The following is a 21148-nucleotide window of genomic DNA, read 5'->3' on the forward strand; positions in this document are numbered from 1 at the left end:
GGAGATGTAGGTGCTTACCTCGTGATGGTGCAAGGTTACCATCCTTATCTTTATTACCTTATCTAGATATAATATATATATATATATATATATATATATATATATATATATATATAGTTCTTATCTTTTATTAGGATTAGTCCCACATTGGTGGATGAACATTTTTCCTTAGCATTTGTAAAACCTATATAAAGGCCCTTAAGCCTTAATATAAAACCATCTTGTTTTGAGTTATAAACTTTCATATAACGCTTTGTGCTTTAGTTTGCTTCTTTTAAGAGAGTTGTTGACACCCAATTTGGGCCCTCCACATCTTAAATTAAATAGTCAAGCTTCTTGAATCTCAAATAGAGTGAAATAACTATTCAGAAAATCAAAAATCCTTTCTACAGTAGTTTTAGAGCTATTTTACCATTTCATTTGATAAAACATACTTATATATATATATATTGCGTGAATTTAGAGTATTAATTATGTTCAAAATAAGTGTTTAATATATCACTTACTTCAAACGGTCAATTTAAAGTCATTCACGACTTAATTACGATAATTAGTCCGTGTTTGCAAAAATAAGTAGTTTATTTTGTTAAAGTTAAGAAGCTTAATTAATTAATGGAGTAATTAATTCATCTCAATTTGTATTTCAACTTGGCTCAATTTCAAAGAGAGGTTCGTTTTTTGAACAGTATTTTAAGGAAAAGGGCCAAATGCTAAAACTACAATCAAAATGCCAATCTCAGCCCAAGCCCTTCAGCCCAATTTACCTAGGGACCCGACCCATTATCTTTAATTCCCCTGCACCCCCTGATCTCTCATTTTCCTTTTTATTTCAACGCACAGCAAACCCAGCAAACCTTAATCCCCAATTTTCCCTTTCACTGAAATCAAACCCCACGCGCATTCCAGCTCACCCGAATCCATTTTTAGCTTAAGGATTCGTTTGCCTTTTGCTCTCTACAGTCTTGGTCTGCCCATTTTTGGAAAAAATTGATGGAGCTTTGTCTTCTTCCTCATGGAGAAGACAATTTTCAACGGTAATACGCCCCTATTTTTGATTTTTCCTTTCTTTCCAGCAAAAAATCCGGATTTCAAACAAAATTAGAAAAATTTCACTTTCAAGTCCGAATCTCAACAGTCCCACATCGTTATTTTATCGGAAAAGGGCCAAATATACCTCTGTACTATGAGAAAATGTTTAAATATACCCTTCATTATACTTTGAGTTATTTTGGAAATATATACTTTGTCTGCAAGATTAAATATATTGATTGATTTTTCCTCTTCCGATAAGTTAGAAAAATCCAAGTTTGCCAATGCCACCGTTTGATTAGTGCCCTTTACCCATTTTACCCTCCTATCTATTTGCTTTTCCACCACTAACCACCATTATGACCGTTACCGCACCATGAACAATATTGTAATTCAAAGTTTAGTCTTTTATATATATTTGTTTCTCCACTCATCGCTCGCATTGAGTTCAATACAATCTGAAGCTTCTCGAATTTCAGGTGAAGTTCTCTTCCTCGAGAAACTAGATAATCTCTTTATGTACTACTACTCTACTAGTGTGCGTGATATTGGGAGTGAGTAATTGAAGTATTTTTCTGCAGACCCAGGTGCTCAAAGCATTTGCAGATAGCCCAACCACAGATCCTCACGTTAGCACTGCCATGGGACACCGGTCGTGTCCCCAGCATTAAGTCTCATATTGTTCAGATACTCCGATTTGGTGTGAGTTGACTGGCTGGAAATTCAATATTGTTCATGGTGGCGGTAACGGTGGTGATGGTGGTGGAGGGAAATGAAAATTTTAGTGGTGGAAAAACAAATAGAGGGGAGGGTAAAATAGGTAAAGGGTGCCGAGGTGGCATGGCACGTGGCGTCGACCTCATCAAATGTCATTGCCACGTAGGATTGGATGTCCACCTTGGACAAACTTAACGGAAGAGGGGTATATTTGAACCAATAGTATAACGGCAGGGGTATATTTGAACCCAAAGTATAACGAAGGGTATATTTAAACCTTTTCTCATAGTACAGGGGTATATTTGGCCCTATTCCGTTATTTTATTCAAACCGTAGCCTTTTGGGGTTCTATAAATAGAACCCCATATTCTTCATCTCAGACCACGGTTGGAAGGGCTAGAACAAGTGTTCTTACAAAGAACTTTCTGAGTTTAAAGTTCTGAAACCTAAGTTCATTTTCACTTAAAATTTTCTCTCGTCTTCTTTCGAGGTTCAAATCTTTGGTGAAAGGAAGCATTTTCGCTCTCGTAGCCTCAGTCGCTGCTCCGCAACAGGTAATCTTCTTTCCCCTTTATTTATTTTTTGTATTGTTAAGTTTTGGCATGTAATTATGGTATTTAATTTCTGCACTCATTTTTCGTGTGTGTTTAATCTATTCATGATCGTTCAGTCATGTATTTCACTAGTTAGGATGCACTAATTTTAGGGAAGCATGATTTAAATATATCTTAGTTGCTGTTTAAGCGTAAGAGGATTTCAATCCAGTTTATGCTTTATCGATTACATATCCGTTATGTTAGTCTGTTCGTTTAAATGAAGGGATGAATGTTGTTTTCGGTTCGGGATGAAGAGGGTTAAGCATCTGTCGATATTTGTGATTCTTTGCTTATGTTATTTTTCCAATCTAAGTTGTGTGAAGCATGTGAGACTTCCAAGCCTGCCTTGTCTTTTTACATAATGAAGTCTCAACCTTAATTTCTGTATCGTTCTTTCCCTTTTACTGTATTCTTCCAAGGGGTTTTTGGACTGATTTCCTGGTAAAAAATGGCCCTTCTCATCTTCAACATGGATGAATCAATAAATTTTCGTGAACTCTAAATAAGTACTAACCCGAGCATTGTCCTCTACATTAAGTTTTTTCCCATTCTATTTGGAATTTAATGAGGATTGTTACTGGTCCTCATGTTCTTTAGCTTAAATGAGAGCATGTTGAGTTTAAATGATCTTTTCATACTTTTAAATACATGTTTGGCTAAATATCTTTCAAGAATAATTTAAGGACTTCAAAATATAAGCCTTTAAACATTTGCTTTCGTTTAGAATCTCTGTTTGAGGACTGGACATGTAACGTTAAGTGTTTCCTTTCCTAGTTCATAGCAGAAGTGCCTTAATTTCTTCTTTAAAACTAAATCTTTGATATTTGATATCTTAAAGTTCTGTCCCACTCTGATATGGCTGTTGAACTAGCATTTTACATGATTGGTTGAAGTTTTAGCTTGTTCAAAACTTTAAAAGAAAAGTCATTTGTCTTAAACTAAATAGTTGAGGTAATGTTCTGAAGTTTATTCGGATCTTGTTCAAATCTGCTTCCTTGACTTGCTTAGTGATGGTCTTATTTGGATAGTTTAGAAGCAGAGGAAGAGGGTATTTCTATTTAAGTTCCAAACCATTAATTGGCTTGACATACTTCTAATTGATCTGGTACCTATCCTGAACTATTCACCAATTCAGAAATAACCAAGCCCATGTCTTTACTTACCTGTTTCTTGAGTATCCGACTCAGTACTAGTTCAGCTTGGCTCATCTTTATGTTGTGATAGTGAATTTTAAGTTGGCAGATTCTCAAAAGGTTTCAAAATGGTCCTGTAGTGTTTTCTTTGACACCATATAGCAAATGAAATGTACTTGCTCCCATATTAAACTGCTTCTTTTTCCTAAAATTGGTTTCGAAACCAAACAGATCTGTGCTAAGCTCTACAATGTTTCCTCCTTTGCTAGTTCTTTCCTCTTTATTCATTAATTGAATTGAAGATATAGTTGAAATGCTAAAAATGATTTTCAAAGTTGAAACACTTGTTGAAATAGCTTAAAGATCTCTCGTATCTTTTGAGTTATAAATAAGTGAATTCCCTAACGAATGAAGAAGTTGGATTATACTTATAATTCAAAGTCTTAATAAACCGTGTACATTTGAAGGTATTAATTCCCTCATAATCAGCCCAATTATAGAATTAATTCATTAATTGAATTAAGGACATAATTCAATACTAAAAATGATTTTTAAAAGTACAACGCCCCACTAAAGCTCATTTTCCTAAAAATTAAAATACGCTTCCATTTTTAATTAACTAGCCATTAATATGCATCTTTTTCCTACTTTATACATATGACTATTAAACACATTTTTACAAACAAGTCATACAATTTTTAGCCATAAAATATTAGATCCGTAGGTAAACCGCATTGGGCGGATCCTTAATACCGGGGTGCCTAACACCTTTCCCGGGGATCACCAGAACCCTTACCTATTTTTATTTAAAGGTTTTTTTTTTTTTTTTTCAAAAAATTACCTTTATATAGGTTTCTTAATTTCCATTCAATGAATTAAGTGGCGACTCTGTTTGTTCACGACAAAGAGCCAAAATTATGAGAACCTTTTATGCGCGAGCGTAAAAGCGGACCGTAACAAGAGTGTTTCCTTTTACGAAGTAATTGAGTTATCTTTGGAATTAGCCAACCAAGGTGGCCTCTTTATCGTCTATCGTGTCATAGTGGGGTTCTTAACCTCGCCAACATTGGCACACCCCCAACGTTCTGGCATCAGCTTGGTATCAGAGCCTCTTGCTCAAGTATTCTTCTATGCTTTGCCTTTTATTTTCATATCAGTCATTAGTTTTGTAGTATTCCTATCTTTGTCCGTTTTGTTGTCATAATTACTTTTTTTCTCTTTCTTTTCATAATTACATTTGTGTCCTTTTATCTTTCCATATTTTCATCATGGTGCTTTAACTTTTCATATTATTTTTTTCACCCTTTAAGTGCCTCTTAGTTGAAACACTACTCCTTGTCCTTTCTGTGTCACACTATTGAGTCACATAGTTGTGTGAACTAAGTGTATGTCAAGGAAAGTTTCGTCAAAAGGGCTATAATTGCCTAAGGAGTCTGGATTTTAAATGGGACCATTTGTGACCCCTCCAGTCTTTCGTGGAAATTTTCCTGGTGCATTATTCATACTTTTTGTCTTTGTATGACCCAAGCATGCCTCAAAGACGTCAAATTCCTCATCAAAGAAATGTTCGTGATATTTAATTAGATGAATTACGAACCCAAGATAAGAAATTAGAGGCACAGCTTGGAAGGCAAGAAACTGTTCAAAATCAGGTTTCAAATGAAGAAGCCAATAATGCTAGTTCTATAAGTGAGGAAGATAATGTCGATTCCTTCGCTGAAGATGAATCTTCATCTCAAGAAGGGTTGCTTTGATATCGCCCACGAGGTCCAGCTCAAGATATGGGAGTTATGGGAATCAAAATTGATATTCCTGACTTTGAAGGAAAACTCCACCCTGATGATTTTCTTGATTGGTTGCACATGGTAGAAAGAGTTTTTGAACTTAACGATATTCCTGATGAGAAGTGTGTCAAGCTTGTTACAGTAAAGCTGAAAAAAATACTTCTATTTGGTGGGAGAATCTAAAACGAAGAAGAGAGAGAAGGTTGTAGTAAGATGAAAACATGGGATAAGATGCGTCAGGAACTCAAGCGTAAGTTTCTTCCTGATCATTATAGGAAAGATATTTTCATTATGTTTCATAATTTGAGACAAAGAACCATGTCGGTTGAAGAATATACCATGGAGTTCGGACTATTACTAATGAAATGTGATTTTCATGAGCCTAAGGAACTATAGTTTGTTTTCTCGGTGGTATCATTCTTGATATTGCTGATGTCGTCCAATTACAACCGTATTGGATCTTGAATGATATTACTCAATTGGCTATTAAAGTTGAGAAACAACATTCACAGAGAAATTTATCAAGTTCTTATAAGCAAAAGGAAGTCACTACTGGACGCGAAAAGCATATTTCAACGTCACAAGTACCATCTAAGGTAACCCCTCAAACGTCTTCCAATAAGGAGCCTAGTGCTGGTCGTGCTTCCAAGACAAAATGCTTCAAGTGTCAAGGTTTTGGACATATTGCTTTTGATTGTCCAAATCGATGAATTATCTCACTTGTGGTAGAAGAAGAAGTTATTGATGGTATTAATGAGAATGGAGAAGAGTTAGAAATCTTGAATGAAGATGAGATAGAAGAAATTATCACTGATTATGGTGGTGTCAAGTCCTTAACACTGCTATAATGACAGAAGATGAAAGTTGGCATCGTCATAATTTTTCACACAAGATGCAACTCCAAAGGGAAAGTTTGCAATTTCATTATAGATGATGAAAGTTGTGAGAATGTAGTAGCAAATTACATGGTAGAAAAGTAAAAATTTCAACTAAGGTACATCCTCATCCATACAAGTTCAATGGTTCAGAAAGGCAATAAAGTTAAGGTGTCTAAATGTTGTTGTGTTCAATTCTCTATTGGAAACAAATATAGAGATAAAGTTTGGTGCGATGTTGTTCCAATGGATGCTTGTCATGTATTAATTGGTCGCCCTTGGCAATTTGATCGTCGAGCTCTCTCTGATGGATACAATAATACTTATTCTTTCAATAAAGGTGGAGTAAAGATTGTCTTAACACCATTAAATTATAAGATCATCGCAAAAAACAAGAAGAATAAGAAGAGGTTACCAATCGGTTTGGTGCAATGACTCGCTTAGTCATTTTGAGCATTTTGCCTTATTTTTTTCCACATACCCTTTCTGTAGCTTCATATGAGCATTTATGACTAGTGGGGATGAGTGACACTGTTCCTGAGGCAATCATGTGGGTTTTTGTTTGGTTATAGTGAAATTTGAGTTTTCTAAGTGAAAGAAATGGAGATGTTTGACCAAAGTCAACATTAGGTCCAGAATGTGATTTTTGACTAAGTTGAGCCTTCGGTTCGGGTCCCGAGGCGTTTGGGTGTGATTTGGGTCATTGGTTGGAAAGTTGAGTTTTTGATGTTTTAGAGTTGACCTTGGTCAACACCGAGTCAAGATAACCTCTTTGGAGAATTCCAAGTGCGCAAGCGAGTTCGTAGCGTGTTTTATGATTAAAATGCATATTTGGTTGTGTTCGAGGGGTTTTGAATGAGTTTCAGGTATCGGATTGAAATTTGGTAAAACCAGATTTTTCTGGTTTCAGCTTTTACTGGTTTCCTTCTATGCGTTCGCGTAGAAAGCTCGCGTTAGCGAGGCTTGGTGGATCGGGAGGGTCGCGATCGCAAGATTGGGCTCTCGTTTGCAAAGAAGGAAGGGGGGTTTGGGCTGGATTAGGCTGACCCATCGAGTTTGCGATGGCCTTGTCGCGATCGTGATGAGTTGGGCTGGGTCGGGGTCGCATTCGCGTGGCTGGGCCGCGTTTGCTAAGAGCAAATTAGGCCTGGACAGAATATAACTCCCATTTCGTATTTCACTTTCCTAAACCTATTTTAGATGTTATAGAGCTTGGATTAAGGTGATTTCAAGTGCTATTTGCAAGTTTCTTCATTGGGGTTAGTTCCTAACCTTAATCTAAGTGATTATTGATGATTCCTTTCATTAATTAATGATTCTATTCATGATTAATAAGTAGTAAAATGAGGGTTCCCATAGGAATGGGTTTTTTATGAGATTTATGAAATTAAAGGCTTGATTAGGATTCTTAGGGGCTCGGGGTTACCTTTTCGGGTTCATTTTTGGGTTCCGAACTAAAGCATACCAATATGGGTATTTTTGGATTCGTGTGATCTTGTAGAGTACTATTTTGACTGTGTTGAACTTGATTTCACAATAAATTACCGTTTTGACCTTTGGAGTTTAAGACGGGGTTGTAGGTTAACTTTTTGGACCCGAATTCTTTATATGGAAATATGGGTATCGATAGATTCATGATCTTATGTAAATACCGTACTTGAACAGATTAAGCTTGTTTGGAAGCTCAGAGGAACGGGAAAGCCGCGGAGTGACTCTTCGGCTTCGGATTCAAGCAAATTGAGAGTTACTAGACCCTTTATGTAGTGTTATGTGTTGGTTAATCTAAATAAGGAGCGTAATGGGGAAATGGGGGTCGCGTACTCACGAGGTGGCGAGCACTTGTGCGGGTACTAGTGTATTTGTATGGGTAACTAAAACATGAAATAAATATGTAAAGTGATGGAGATTATGTGTTTAGCCTTCGGGCCATGAAGATGGTGGATAAACCCACTAGGTGGTATGATTCCTGTTTATTTGGGATTTGATGCCCACAATTGATTGAATCATCACTCCACATCTCGTCTAAACTATGAAAAGGACATGTATCCTTGATATTGACTTGATATTATGCATTTACATGGTGAACGCATATTCATTCATACTTTCATGATATTATTGACATTTGATTGATGAAATACAAGACGGGCCTGGGAGGCTCTATTATCTGGGAAGCTCATAATGGAGAATTTGCCGGACACTTTGGAAGAGCTAAGACTTTAGCTCTTGTAAAAAAAATTATTGGCTGAACATGGAACGTGATGTCATTCGATATATTCAAATGTGTCATATTTGTCACTTAGTAAACACCGACAATCAAAATACGGGTATGTAGAATCCATTACCTATTCCTGAAGCTCCTTGAGAAGATGTGAGCATGGGTTTTGTCTTAGGATTGTCAAAGACTCTACGAAGGAATGTGATAAATTCTCCGAAATTGCTCTTTTGTGCCATGTCACAAGTCTAATGATGCTTCACGTATTGCTTATTTGTACTTCAAAGAGAGCATGCGCCTTCATGGAATTCCTAAATCTATCACTTCTGACCGAGATGTAAAGTTCATGAGTCATTTCTGACGTACTCTGTGGAGAAAGATGGGAACACATTTGCAGTTTCGCTCACCAAGTCATTGTTACATCCCGTATTCTCGTACGATAAGTTTCCTTGTAAATCAATCGACGTAAGCTCGGGGAGTGAGATTATCTTTGAGGTTATAAGTGGTCGTCCATGTTAACCCTTAAGGTTACAAGGGTTTATTATCATGTTTAGTAAGTATAGAAGGTTTAGAGGTTAACGAATCGAAGAGAATACGTTTCGTTAGAATTTGGCAAGTTACTCATTTTACGGTGGGAAGTACGGTCTGTATTTATGTTTTACGGACCGTATGATTTGTCTGAGAGACCGTAAATAGATTCAGAGAGTTGGCTCAGAATTTGGTAGAAATACGATGGGTTTTACAGACCGTTATATCATTTTTACTGTCCGTATATTCCACCATATATCAGTGGCGGTGGAAGTTTCATTTCAAGTATATATTCGTTGACAACCATTTGAGACCTCATTTTTCATCATCTACAGATTATATACATCCTAAAATACTCTCCAAAGGTTCTCATATCATCCTAGAGTAGAATCAAAGAGAAACAACGTGAATCAAACGTCGGGAATCTCGTGGTGCTTGTTAGATTGTTCTTCTTCTTGTTGTGTTTGAATTGGGAAATTCTTCAAAGTGAAGTAAGCTCAGTTTTGAGGCTGTTCTACGTTGAAGTAAGATTATGTCCCTTCTACATATATTTAAGCTTGTATAAGTCCTAGCCAACTTGTTTGATTAAGAATTGGTGAGATAAAGATTGGAAATCATAGTTGAAGTGTTGTTGTATGTCGGACTGTTGTGAGATCATTGTATGTGACTATTTGGCTGGAAAATCATGAAAGAATCTTGGATATGTTGTTGTTTTTGTGATATATGTATTATAAAGAAACGAAAGTTTAGAGAAGTGTTGGCTATTGTTATAAGATGAGCTTGTCGTTCGATGTACCGTATTCTAGTTTTCCCTTTAGTTAACGATAGTCCTACTATCGTTTGTTGTAGATTAAGGTGCTATACGACTTGAGTGTGTTACCGTTGACGAGTGCTCGATGAAAGGTAACAGAGTCTAAGCCAACTTTGAAGAACTTCCAAGAGAAGTGAAAGGGCTTGTCAATATGATTAAATAGAGACTTCCTAATTTTAGGATTAGGAGCAAAAAGATCAAGAACATCAAATACTCTGATGTGGTTCCTCATGTATAGTCTAATCTTATACTTTTGGAAGCTTAACTACGATCAAGAGAGTCATATTCTCATCCTCTGTATAGTGACCTTTGGTCCTAATTTTGTGAACTTTTTAACTCTAGGCCTTGGTTAGCAAGGATTGAAGCAAAGGGCATCTTCTTTACTTTACAAACTGTATATGAGGTTAGGCACTTCATACCTCGAGCGCTTGTATTCTCCTTTTGGTTATTAATGTACAAGGTAGGGGTCCGGCCTAACCCCCACCCTGAAGGTGGCTTTAAATTTAAAAAAAAAAAATTAAAAAATTATATCTTAAGACATAAATAAGATTAAAATAATCAAAAATTCCTCCTAATTAATATTTTCCTAAGAGGTGTGTAAAAGAAAACACAACAAAGAATTTGAGACGAAATGAGTAAATAATTACCTTAAACCACTGTAATTCTCGTTGCATTTGAAGAGCTGCGCCAGCAACAAGATTTAGTTTATTTTTTGGCGCCAGTTTTGCAGCCAAATGCAGCATAGTATTGCCAGACGAGTCTATTGATTGCATCAACAAGTCTCTATGCTGACTCATCCGATGGACCAAGTTAAACACATTTTCACAACGATGCTCTACCGCAAGGTGAAATATATTCTTTTCAGTTTCGATATCATTCATGTAAATCAGTGAAGGAAATTTTCTCACGATAGCTTCAACAAGCTCATAGTTGTCATTTTTTGCAGCTGCAAGGAGAGGAGCACCAGCAATTCTATGAACTTCAACGTAACTCAAACTTTCAATTTTCTTGCACAAGCATTCGACAAGCTTAACTGCATTGTAATATTTTGACTTTTTGTCTCGGATGAGTTTCAAAGGAGGCACTGCATGCAAATGTGGGGCCAGACGATGATGAGCAAAACAGCTTTGAAGGACCCAATGTGGAAGGAAATTAATCTAGGGGTTGAAATAACAAATCTTAACTAGGATTTCATCCAATTTCTGCCTAGTCTATTCTAGTGGGTTTCATCCTTAACTAGCGTTTCATCCTGTTACTCCGTCTGTTTCAATTTATGTGTCACAGTTCGGATTTTTTAGAGTTAAATTTTTCAATTTTGATCATGAATTCGGATATGGGAATCTTTAAATTTTTTTAAATAAAACTTACATATTTGGACGGAAAATTGTCTCCGATGATGAAAATTTTAAAAGTTATAAATTAATCCAGGAAAGCCAGCAGTTTTTATGTAAAAATTACTATAAGTCACAATAATTGAGAATTCAAAATATTTATAAAACATATCAAGAAAAATGCGACCAAAGAAAAACTTGTTTGACTCTCGAAATTCAAAAGTTACCGCATATGGAGGTAGTATGAAATAAGGGAACAGTGAATTTAAAAGCTGAATAGTGAAACCAGGATAGTAGGAGAGAACTTACCTAATCTTTCAAGAACATCAAATGGAAGGCCACCCAACTTCGTGATCACTGTGATGCGAATAAACCAATTAAGTTATTAGTTAAACATTGTGTGTATAGAAATGCATGCTCTATCATTTTTCTCGTTTTGATGAGAATGTAAAACTTCAAAACTTCTTGTGCCCAAATCTCTTGAGACGGAAAATTGTCTCCCTTGAAAATTGAAGGAAAAAGGAAAGATGATAAGACAACTCACAAGCACCGAAGTAAATCCGTTCCCAAATTGGTGAAAGCCAGCAGTTTTTTGCATTAAACATTTGTGGTTCATTGCTTACGTTTTCGATGTCAGTCGGTATTCTTTTTTGACCCTCGGAAGTCGACCTGATAGGAACATCTGAAGAGAAAAGAAATTAAAGTGACTAATTAAACACAATTTACAATTATATTACATCCATTTCATTTTTATACATTAACGGTATTTAGTTATTGTTTAGACCTACTGCATAGTCTTAAATATACCGTGACATTTATGTGGCTACAAAAGCACGCAATTGAACATAAAATAAGAAGTTCAGAGTTAAAAGTTCGAACAATGTAGCAGTACCACTTTTTTTGGAATAAATGTAAAAAGAAGGAGGGTCACATGAAGAGTTGAGTGTTTGAATGATCACTCAACTTATAGTAACTGGCCATTAGAGTCAACTTTGTTTTGTTTGTCAAAGTTTATTTTGCCTAACTAATTTTCGTGGTCATCCAACTTTACTTAGTTATTTTTCATGGTCAACCAACTTTACCTAGTTATCTTTATGGTATTTTAACGGGAAATACATTTTTTGATACCTATTCAATGATGTGACAACTATAAATTGATAAAAAAATATTTAAAAAATTAAAATCATCAGTATTTAGATTTATTTAGGACCAAATTCATCCTAAATCCAATCCAATTCTTAACAACACCCCCACCCAAAATGGATTGACTATATAAGAGATGCCCTTAATAACATTTAACTAAAAGAATACGATGGTTAAATGTTATTAATGACATCTCTAATATTTAAAATGTTAGAAATTGAAGAACCATCGTATTCTTTTAGTTAAAATGTTATGTATATATATATATATATATGTAGAGAGAGAGAGAGAGAGAGAGAGAGAGAGAGAGTCACCCATTTAAACGGGGTCGGATTAAGAATTGGGTCGGGTTTAGGGTGGATTGTATCCTAAATAAATCTAAATATTGATTTAAATTTTTAAAATATTTTTTCCTAAAAGTTTATAGTTGTCATGTCATTGAATAGGTACCGGAAATTGTATTTCCGGCTAAAATGACTATGAAAGTTAATTAGGTAAAGTTGAATGATTTTTTAAAGATAACAAAGTTGAGTGACTTTGATGCATGCCTCATTACTAAATTGAGTGACTATTCAGGCATTCAACTCGCGTCACAAGATATAGAATGGATACACTAGTAATCTTTCAAAAAAGGAGGAGGTTAAACTCACAACGGAAGAGTAATCGTTGCCAACTGTTTAAACCATCACCACGAAGGAGTGCAAATTCCTTCTTAGCAAGTTCCATCAAAGGAGAACGTTCATTTGGGTCAGCTTTGGCCATATCAGGATAATGTTCTACCAACTTTGTAGCTAAATCTGCCAATTAAACTTGCTAATATTAATAAACTGAAATGAGATAAAATTGATGGAGTAATTAGTAAGTTATTAGGATCCGGAGTCCGGATAGTGCGGAATTAGACAAAGCAGCCAATTAAAGACAATAACAAAGATAACAGAAGACAAAGATTTAACGTGGTTCGGTCAACTTGATCTACATCCACAACCAAAAGAGGAGCAAATTTACTAGCACCAACCGATACAAAAGAGAGTACAAAACAACAAAAGAGAATAACAAGATCACTCCAAAAAAGGGTTCAAACAAATGTTTCCCAACACAACTCTCTTACAAAATACTCTCTATAGAAAAACACAAACTCAACTAAGTTCTTCTCAAATTGGTGTGTTTCAAATGAGGAGAAGTGCCCTCCTTATATAGGGGCAAAACTTGGCCTCCAAGTTGGGTAAAAAAGAAAAGAGATATGACCAAAATAATCTCCTCCACATGAGCCAAACTTTGGCTCCAAGGAAATTTCTCTGTCAAGAGATTTGTATTAGGCATGTGCCAATTACAAAGGTCCAACGCATACATTTTAATTAACCCAAAAATATGGCCACATTACATAAGTACTCCCTCCGTCTCATAACAAGTGTCACCTTAGTCAATTTTTTTTATCCCATAATAAGTGTCATCTTAGGAACCAAGACATAAATTGGCTAGTTTTGTTTCAATTCTACCCTTAGACAATAAAGTAAAATCTAAATGATGATTGAAAAAGTCACATAGTAACTTCGTATTGTTGGATTCTCAATGTCAAAAGATTTACTTTTTGTGCATGCTCTAATCAAAAGGTAAAAGTAATTTATTTTTATTATATAGGAATAATTTGGTAAACTTCACATTGCATTATTGATTTCTTAATATGCGTATTTTTGATTAAAGTGACACTTATTATGGGACGGAGGGAGTAATAATCTTTACGTGAATCAATGATGATGTATACAACTTAGCTACACACATGATTAGTGGCCACCAGGGCGGGCTAGATGGTAAAGTCACTAATGTGTCAGCAACACAACATAACAAAGTGCTAATCAAGCCAACAACTCGAGTTCAATGCTTTTTTATTTTGGCATACACCGAACTACACAATTTTAAAACTGAATTACATTTCTTACAAAATAATGTTCACAATAGATATTGTTTACTCAGTAGAAACAATTTTTAATATTACAACTAATAAAATCTTACCTAGTATCAATAATGTTTCAACAATGAGATATTAAATGGATTGAATATTTCATCGATCGAGAAGAAATATTAGAAGAAATTGACCAGGAAGTAACTACTAGCAATAACTTAGTATTTGAAAGGCTAGCTAGAAGAATAACTTCAAGTGTATATATGAATTTTGTTATATTAGTTGAATATAAGATCGTGATTGGATCCGCATATGTTTGGTAAAGAGAATAATCTTATCCTTTGAGAATAATAAAAAATGGACAGTGTTCAATTGGAACATGAAAACGTGACTAAATTGGTCCTAGTTACTCTTCGGGGCGGAGCGGAAGAAGGGGGGATTCTCGAACTCAGAAAAGAATCCAATGAATTCGAAAGAATTTAACGAGGAGCCTTATGAGGTGAAAATCTCATGTACGGTTCAAATTAAATTAAAGCTTGACTTTATGCCACAAATTTTATTGAGCCTCCCTGGTGGCCACTATAAATTATCGTAAAACGTAGAAGGATAACTGCAATAATTAGAGATATACGTAAGAGATAATATGCTCGTACTTACCATACTTTTCGGACAGGATTAATAAACGGACAAGCATAAGGCCATTGTAGTCTTTAATAAAAGCATCACGGACCGTGGTGACACCCAAGAGATAAATATACATATCCGGAGACTTGTAGGCATTCCTAGCTGCATAGTGGATTGGATAGAGACCATCTTTCTGAGCAATATTAGGCAAATCCTTATCTCGGGCAACAAGGATTTTAATTAAGTTGCCAAATAGTCATCAAATTTACACCCATGTTTTTTCATGTCCCAGATAGGATTATCGAGTCCACCAAATTGATGGCGAAAATGCTTGGCAATTATCATTCTTTGAAACCGTATATGGCTGTCAATTCGGAGTTGAAAGTAGGAGCTTTATTTCCCAATTCTCTCTAAAGAACGGTTCTGCTTCCTTCCAATTCCCACTCAGTGAAGCTCTGTATAGTGGCAAATACAAGTGGTGATCTTCTGTATCTTCCTCGCTATCTTCCTCGCCACCTTCTGTAGAGCATTGCAGATTGTTATTATCTGTAAAATTAGATCACAAATTGTGGCAAATACAAGTGGTGATCTTCTGTAGGGCATAGATTGTTGTTATCTCTAAAATTAGATCACAAATTGTAGTAAATAAAAGTGGTGATCTTCTGTAGGGCACAGATTGCTGTTATCTGTAAAATTAGATCACAAATTGTGATTATTGTTGGAAAATAATACTCCCTCGTTTTTAATTTATATGAACCCATTTGGATAATTATGACATTTAAGAAATTTATAGACTTTTGAAACTTGTGGTTCAAAATAAGCCTTAAAATTTGTGTGTTACCTATAATTATTCATAAAGTGAATTTGTTTCCAAATTAGAAAAACTCATTATTTTCATACTAAAAAAAATAGGTTCAAATAAATAATTAAGAAAATCATAGGAACAATATCCACAACAAATAAAAGTAACAAGATAGTAGTAAGGACCAAGTACTTTTAGCGTGGAAACTATATACTTTCATTTTTTTTTCTTTAATAACTCAAAAAACAATTATAATACCACCAATATAGCGAAAGCAATATTGAAAGTGAGTCAATCCATAGATAGTGTAAGAAAATAGTATTGTATCTTAATTTGAAGTTAATCAGTCACAAATTACTAGGGGAAAACAAGTGACACAATTATCCCTATTTTTCAAAGTTTAGGGCTGTCAATGGAGTAAAAAGTAGGACAAAAAGAAAATAAAAGGTACGCTTATCAATTTAGAGTAAGTAGTTTTCAAAAAAAAAAAATGGAAGTTAATTTATCAAATAGTCATCAATTTACAGTGTTTTTCTTTTCAGATAGTATCTTCATTTGATGTTCACAAATTGTTGGGGGAAAACAAGCCACCCAATTATCCCTATTTTCAAAGGATATGGCTGTCAATGGAGTAAAAAATAGGAGAAAAAGAAAATAAAAGGTAAACATGTCAATTTAGGAGCCGTTTGGACAAGCCTTTGTGTCTTGATACCCACTAAGTCGGCCACAGAACGATTGTGTTTGAATTGTTTTATTTTAAGTGTTTATTGACTTTTAAGTTTTTTTTTTTTAATAGTTTTTGTAGCTTCATAGATTAAAAGTGCTTAAAAGCACTTTCTTTTAGATTTAAAAGTTGAGTATTCCCAACTTATAACTTTTTAAAAAAAATTGCAAAAAGTAATCCAAACACCCTTGTAGTAGAATATTTATAATATTCATTATGATTAATTGTGGATAATTATGTTGGCAATTTATACCTTTTCCTCTTTTACTCAATTTTTTGCCTTATATATATCTTCTCACTAGTAAATATGTCCGCGCGAAGAAAAATTAAAATATTGTTATATAATCTATCTAATGGAGTAATCCCTTTTTAGCCTTACTTTCTATAAGAGTTTCTTTTACAAAAAGTTGGTGAGTAACAATTACCTTATTTCTTGACGATATAAATTGATTAATAATCAATTAAGTAGTCTAACCGAGAAAAATACAATTTATAAACTCATGATCCCGAAATAGCACATACAAATTTTTTTCTAAAGATGCAATATGTATGTATGTATATATATATATATATGTGTGTGTGTGTGTGTGTGTGTATGTATGTGTATATATACACACACACACACATATATATATATATACATATACGTATACATACATACATACATATATATATATATATATATATATATATATATATATATATATATATATATATATATATATATACACATCTATATATATGTGTGTGTGTGTATGTATATATGTATTACATATGTATATATTTCAAATCCATATGTGATCTACTGTACTTGATAATGGCTATGTGACAAATTTATTTAGGCTAAGGCACAACAAATAACATACCACAAATTTCACGGTGTGGAAATTTACACCCCAAAAGAATTGTAAAAGGCAATCCACGCAAAAAAATGATTCCATTTCTCTTGATCCCTTTCACTGCACTGAAAAATATTTTGTTGTATAATCCCCAACCTGTTTGCTCCCTCTTTCTCTCTCTCTCTCACACACACACACATATATTGAAAAATTTAGCCACAATAGTTAGCACAATAAAATACAATTGATTAGTATTGTTCTTCATCAAGTTTTACATACATTTTGCGAGCTTGTGAGATGGTCATATTGTGACCTTTTACAATGCCGAGAAATGATGCTCCAGTAAAATTTGAAGAGCGGCTCCATCTCCTTTGCAAATAGTCTTCCACATAAACGATTGGCTCAATGTTGTTATAGCGTGTTGGTATAATATTCTAATGTTAAACATTTCTAGTTGGAAAAGGTCTCAAATACATATAAAAAAACACGTTGAAAAAGGTCCCGAGTACATATCACAAAGACAAAATCTACCTAATAAATAAAGTAGAAAAAGAAGAACAGAAAAAACCGATAACATTGAATCACAATTTACAAAAGAAATTGATTTTTTTTTTTTAAGAGAACGGAGGAGAAGATCTGATTTTATAGGAGGGAGAGCGTATAACTCATATATAAGAGTTACTAGAGGATTTATTCGAGTAAAGAAGATTAGTAACGTGTCGGTTACAAAACGTTTGAGGTGTAATTATCTATGAGTTAATCAAGTAATTATTATTATTAGAAGAATAGGCAACGATGGAAATGTTTGTGTAGGAATACACCCGCGGAAGACTGAAGAAAGCCGACTTGGCTTTCAACGCAAACCAAGTTAATTAGCATTAAGGTCATCTACTACGTGGGCTGATAACATTTATTTTGTGAGGCTCTTTTAAGCCATTTAGTTAGTAGATTATGTATAAAAATTCAAGAAAAACCAAAAAAAGGAGAAAAAAAATAAATAGAAATGGTGGCCATAGAGATGTGCCACATCACCTTGTATATGTTTAGCTTTAAGTTATATATAGATTCTTTTTCTTTTGGGTATGCTATCCTCCCTTGTGCCTTTTTGACTATCAGCCAAAAATATTTAATATCTTTTTCACCACATGCAAGGTATGTAATTCTCTTATAATCTAGATATTTAGATGGCTTAATTTTATTTATTAAACTGATTGTTTATTTTCTCTTCTTATCTTATGTTTTGAGCTTTATTTTTTCTTTGTTCATTGTTTTAGCTAGTAGCTAATTCTTTTTCATTGATTGATATTCTGTTTTGATAGGTGATTATTGGAGATATGAAAACTGTCAAAAAATAAGAACGTAAAAGAAATTGTCTGGAAAGATTACTTAATTATTTCTTTCCTTGTCATAAGTTTGGCATGCTAGAAAGTTTGATTTTACCATTAACATATCATGTTAGTAAAATTAAATTCTATTTTAGTATTAATTAACACATGAATGAAAATATTTTCTATTGTGTATATCTGAAAAGCATATTAAATAGTTTATAAAGGATTAAACAAAATCAGTCTACCAATTAGATTTGCATTACCAAATTGTTGCGTTATCTTTTTGTTTTTTTTCTTTTCTTTACCATCCTTTTTCTTTTGTATCCATTCAGGTTAACATATACTGATTTAAAGCAGTTTCATATTCGGCCTTGATGTCTCTCAATAAACTTTAAGTCAAAAGATTATATATAGATTATCTAAGGATCATGCAAAAATAGTAGAATTCTGAAAAGATGTTTGATTAAATCAAATATTTGTTTCCAAATTAGGAAAAAGGCCATTCATTTTTGCACGGATTAAAAAAGAAATTTTCAAATAAATTGAAGCAAGAGGAGTATATAGATTATCCAAGGATTAAAAATAGTAGAATCTAAAAGATGTTTGATTAATAATTATTACTCACTCCGTATCTCAAATTCTAACCCTTCCAGAATAGTATCTCAACATGGCTCGGGCCACTCCTAAAGGAGGCCTTCTTCGCCTTCCACCTAAGTTGCGTTGGGAAGGCCCAAAGCCAATCCCAGGGAATAGTGAAGAGATTCAAACTGTATGAATTTTAACTAACATTTTAAGATGTATTCACCAAATTGATATGAGAAAAGTTATTACTTATAATATTTTTCATCTAGTTTTCAAATATATAAATTTTAATATTAAAATATTCAAATAGTTTAATATAATTTAGCTTGAAAATTTATTAGTCAAATTTACTCTCGAAAAGCTAAAAGCATCACATAAAATAAAACGGGTAGAGTACTTGTTTTACATATAAAAATTATAATATTAAATCTATTTATATCATTTTTAATGACCACGCGAAACGCGGACAAATACACAAGTTAATAACTAATACTCCCTCCGTTCCATAATAAGTGTCACCTAAATCAAAAATACTCATATTAAGAAACTCATAATGCAATGTAAAGTTTATCAAATTACCCCTATATAACAAAAATAAATTATATTTACTTTTTGATTAGCACATGCACAAGAACTAAATCTTTTGATATTGAGAATCCAATAATATCAAATTATTATGTAGTTTTTTCAATCATTAAAAAAATTTAACCTGGCAAATTAAGCTTTATATTCTTTTATGTCATCTAGACGTAGACCTCACACAAATATCAAAAGCCTAGATTTACGGGTGCGGCATAGAACTGTGTGACCCTTTCTGCAGTTGAGAAGTGTCATTGTGGGACATATAATTTACCCATTTTACTTTTGTTTCTCTGTTCTTCTTTTTCGGTTCACACCCATTTCACTTTTCTTTTTCTCTCTCTCTCCCTTTTTTTTAAAACGGTTTTCACTTTTTTTTTTTTTTAATTTCAAACCCATTTCATTTTTGATACGCGGATTAAATAATCCTGATATTATCATTCTAGAATTAATTTATTCCATTTAAAAAAAGAGATAAAATAATACCAACTTTGATGAAATAAAATGAGTTATCTAATTAAAATGGATCCGAATTAAAAAAACCCTTTCTCCCCCATTAAGAAGCACATCTATTTCTTTCTTTTAAATAGCTAATGGTACGCAGGGAAGCTGACAAAATAAGGAAAATTCAAATCTTCCTCTGTTTCATCAACCAAAGAATTCAGTTTTATTTTATGGAATTTAATTTAGGTAAAAGTCTTAGACAACCCTCATAAACTTTTTCACACATTCCTCATGATTACTTAAATTTAAACTTGTTTCAATTTGACATCTAAACTACTCTGAATTTGAACCATATAAGCATCTTTTGCCTACATGGCACCTCGTCTGCGCTGCCCTCAAACTGGGCGCGTGAAGGGCATTGATATATTGATGGGCCAATCAAAAAATGACATGTCAACAAATAAAAAAAGCCAAAATCTGAATTTAAAAAAAAAAGGGGGGGGGGGGGGGGGGGGGGGGATTCCCTGTCTTCCCCAATTCTAGGGCTGTTCACAGTTTTGGTTAAAACCAAAACCAAACCGAAAATTTAACCAAACCGACATTTGGTTTGGTTTGGTTTGGTTTGATTTGGTTTTAAATTTTAAAAACCGATAATATTTGGTTTGGTTATGGTTATATTAAAAAATAACCGAATAAATAACCGAACCAAACCGATAAATTATATACATAAATTTTATATATGTATAATATTAGTTTTTCATAAATAATTATAAATATTTTATACCTTTTAATCATTAATTTGATTTTTGATCTACTTATTTCGCATGATTGTTTAAGGCCCATGTTTTTAAGAATATGTCCGTGTCTTTAAGTCTTTTAACTCTTTAAGTGTTAAGTGTAAACCTACTAAATGAAGTTCACGTTAGTCTAATGTCTTTAACTTAAATTTTTAGCCTTCTTTGTTAGTCATTTGATTTTAGGTTGTTTCTTCTTTTCTTTTTTTTCGAATTTATACCTTTCCTTTTTTTGTCCGAACGGGTCCTAAACTTCTAATATTTTTCATATGAAAAGGACGGAAGGTTGTAGATTTGGAGGTTCTAGAAGATACTTCGATAACATCGATTCTTTACATGCAACCAATAACGTGCAATGCCCTAATACTTCTTC

The 21148-nt window shown here is 33.7% G+C and overlaps 1 protein-coding gene and 1 long non-coding RNA gene across 2 annotated transcripts; one reads left to right on the forward strand and one right to left on the reverse strand.

Moving 5' to 3' along the window:
• The first annotated feature begins 2026 nt into the window (after positions 1-2026).
• Positions 2027-9988, forward strand: LOC132050523 (uncharacterized). Its single transcript, XR_009413440.1, has 2 exons — positions 2027-2300; positions 9724-9988. It is a non-coding gene; the product is annotated as an uncharacterized LOC132050523 (long non-coding RNA).
• A 268-nt stretch (positions 9989-10256) lies between these two features.
• Positions 10257-14916, reverse strand: LOC132049029 (uncharacterized). The gene is made up of 6 exons (XM_059439703.1): positions 14717-14916; positions 12810-12956; positions 11561-11698; positions 11326-11373; positions 10333-10769; positions 10257-10271 (listed from the first exon to the last, which is right to left on the reverse strand). Exons 1-6 carry the CDS (start codon positions 14817-14819, stop codon positions 10257-10259), a joined length of 888 nt encoding a protein of 295 aa, XP_059295686.1. The 5' UTR covers positions 14820-14916.
• Positions 14917-21148: the final 6232 nt, after the last annotated feature.

Source organism: Lycium ferocissimum, chromosome 3, assembly GCF_029784015.1.
Source record: "Lycium ferocissimum isolate CSIRO_LF1 chromosome 3, AGI_CSIRO_Lferr_CH_V1, whole genome shotgun sequence".
Classification (NCBI taxonomy): Eukaryota; Viridiplantae; Streptophyta; class Magnoliopsida; order Solanales; family Solanaceae; genus Lycium; species Lycium ferocissimum.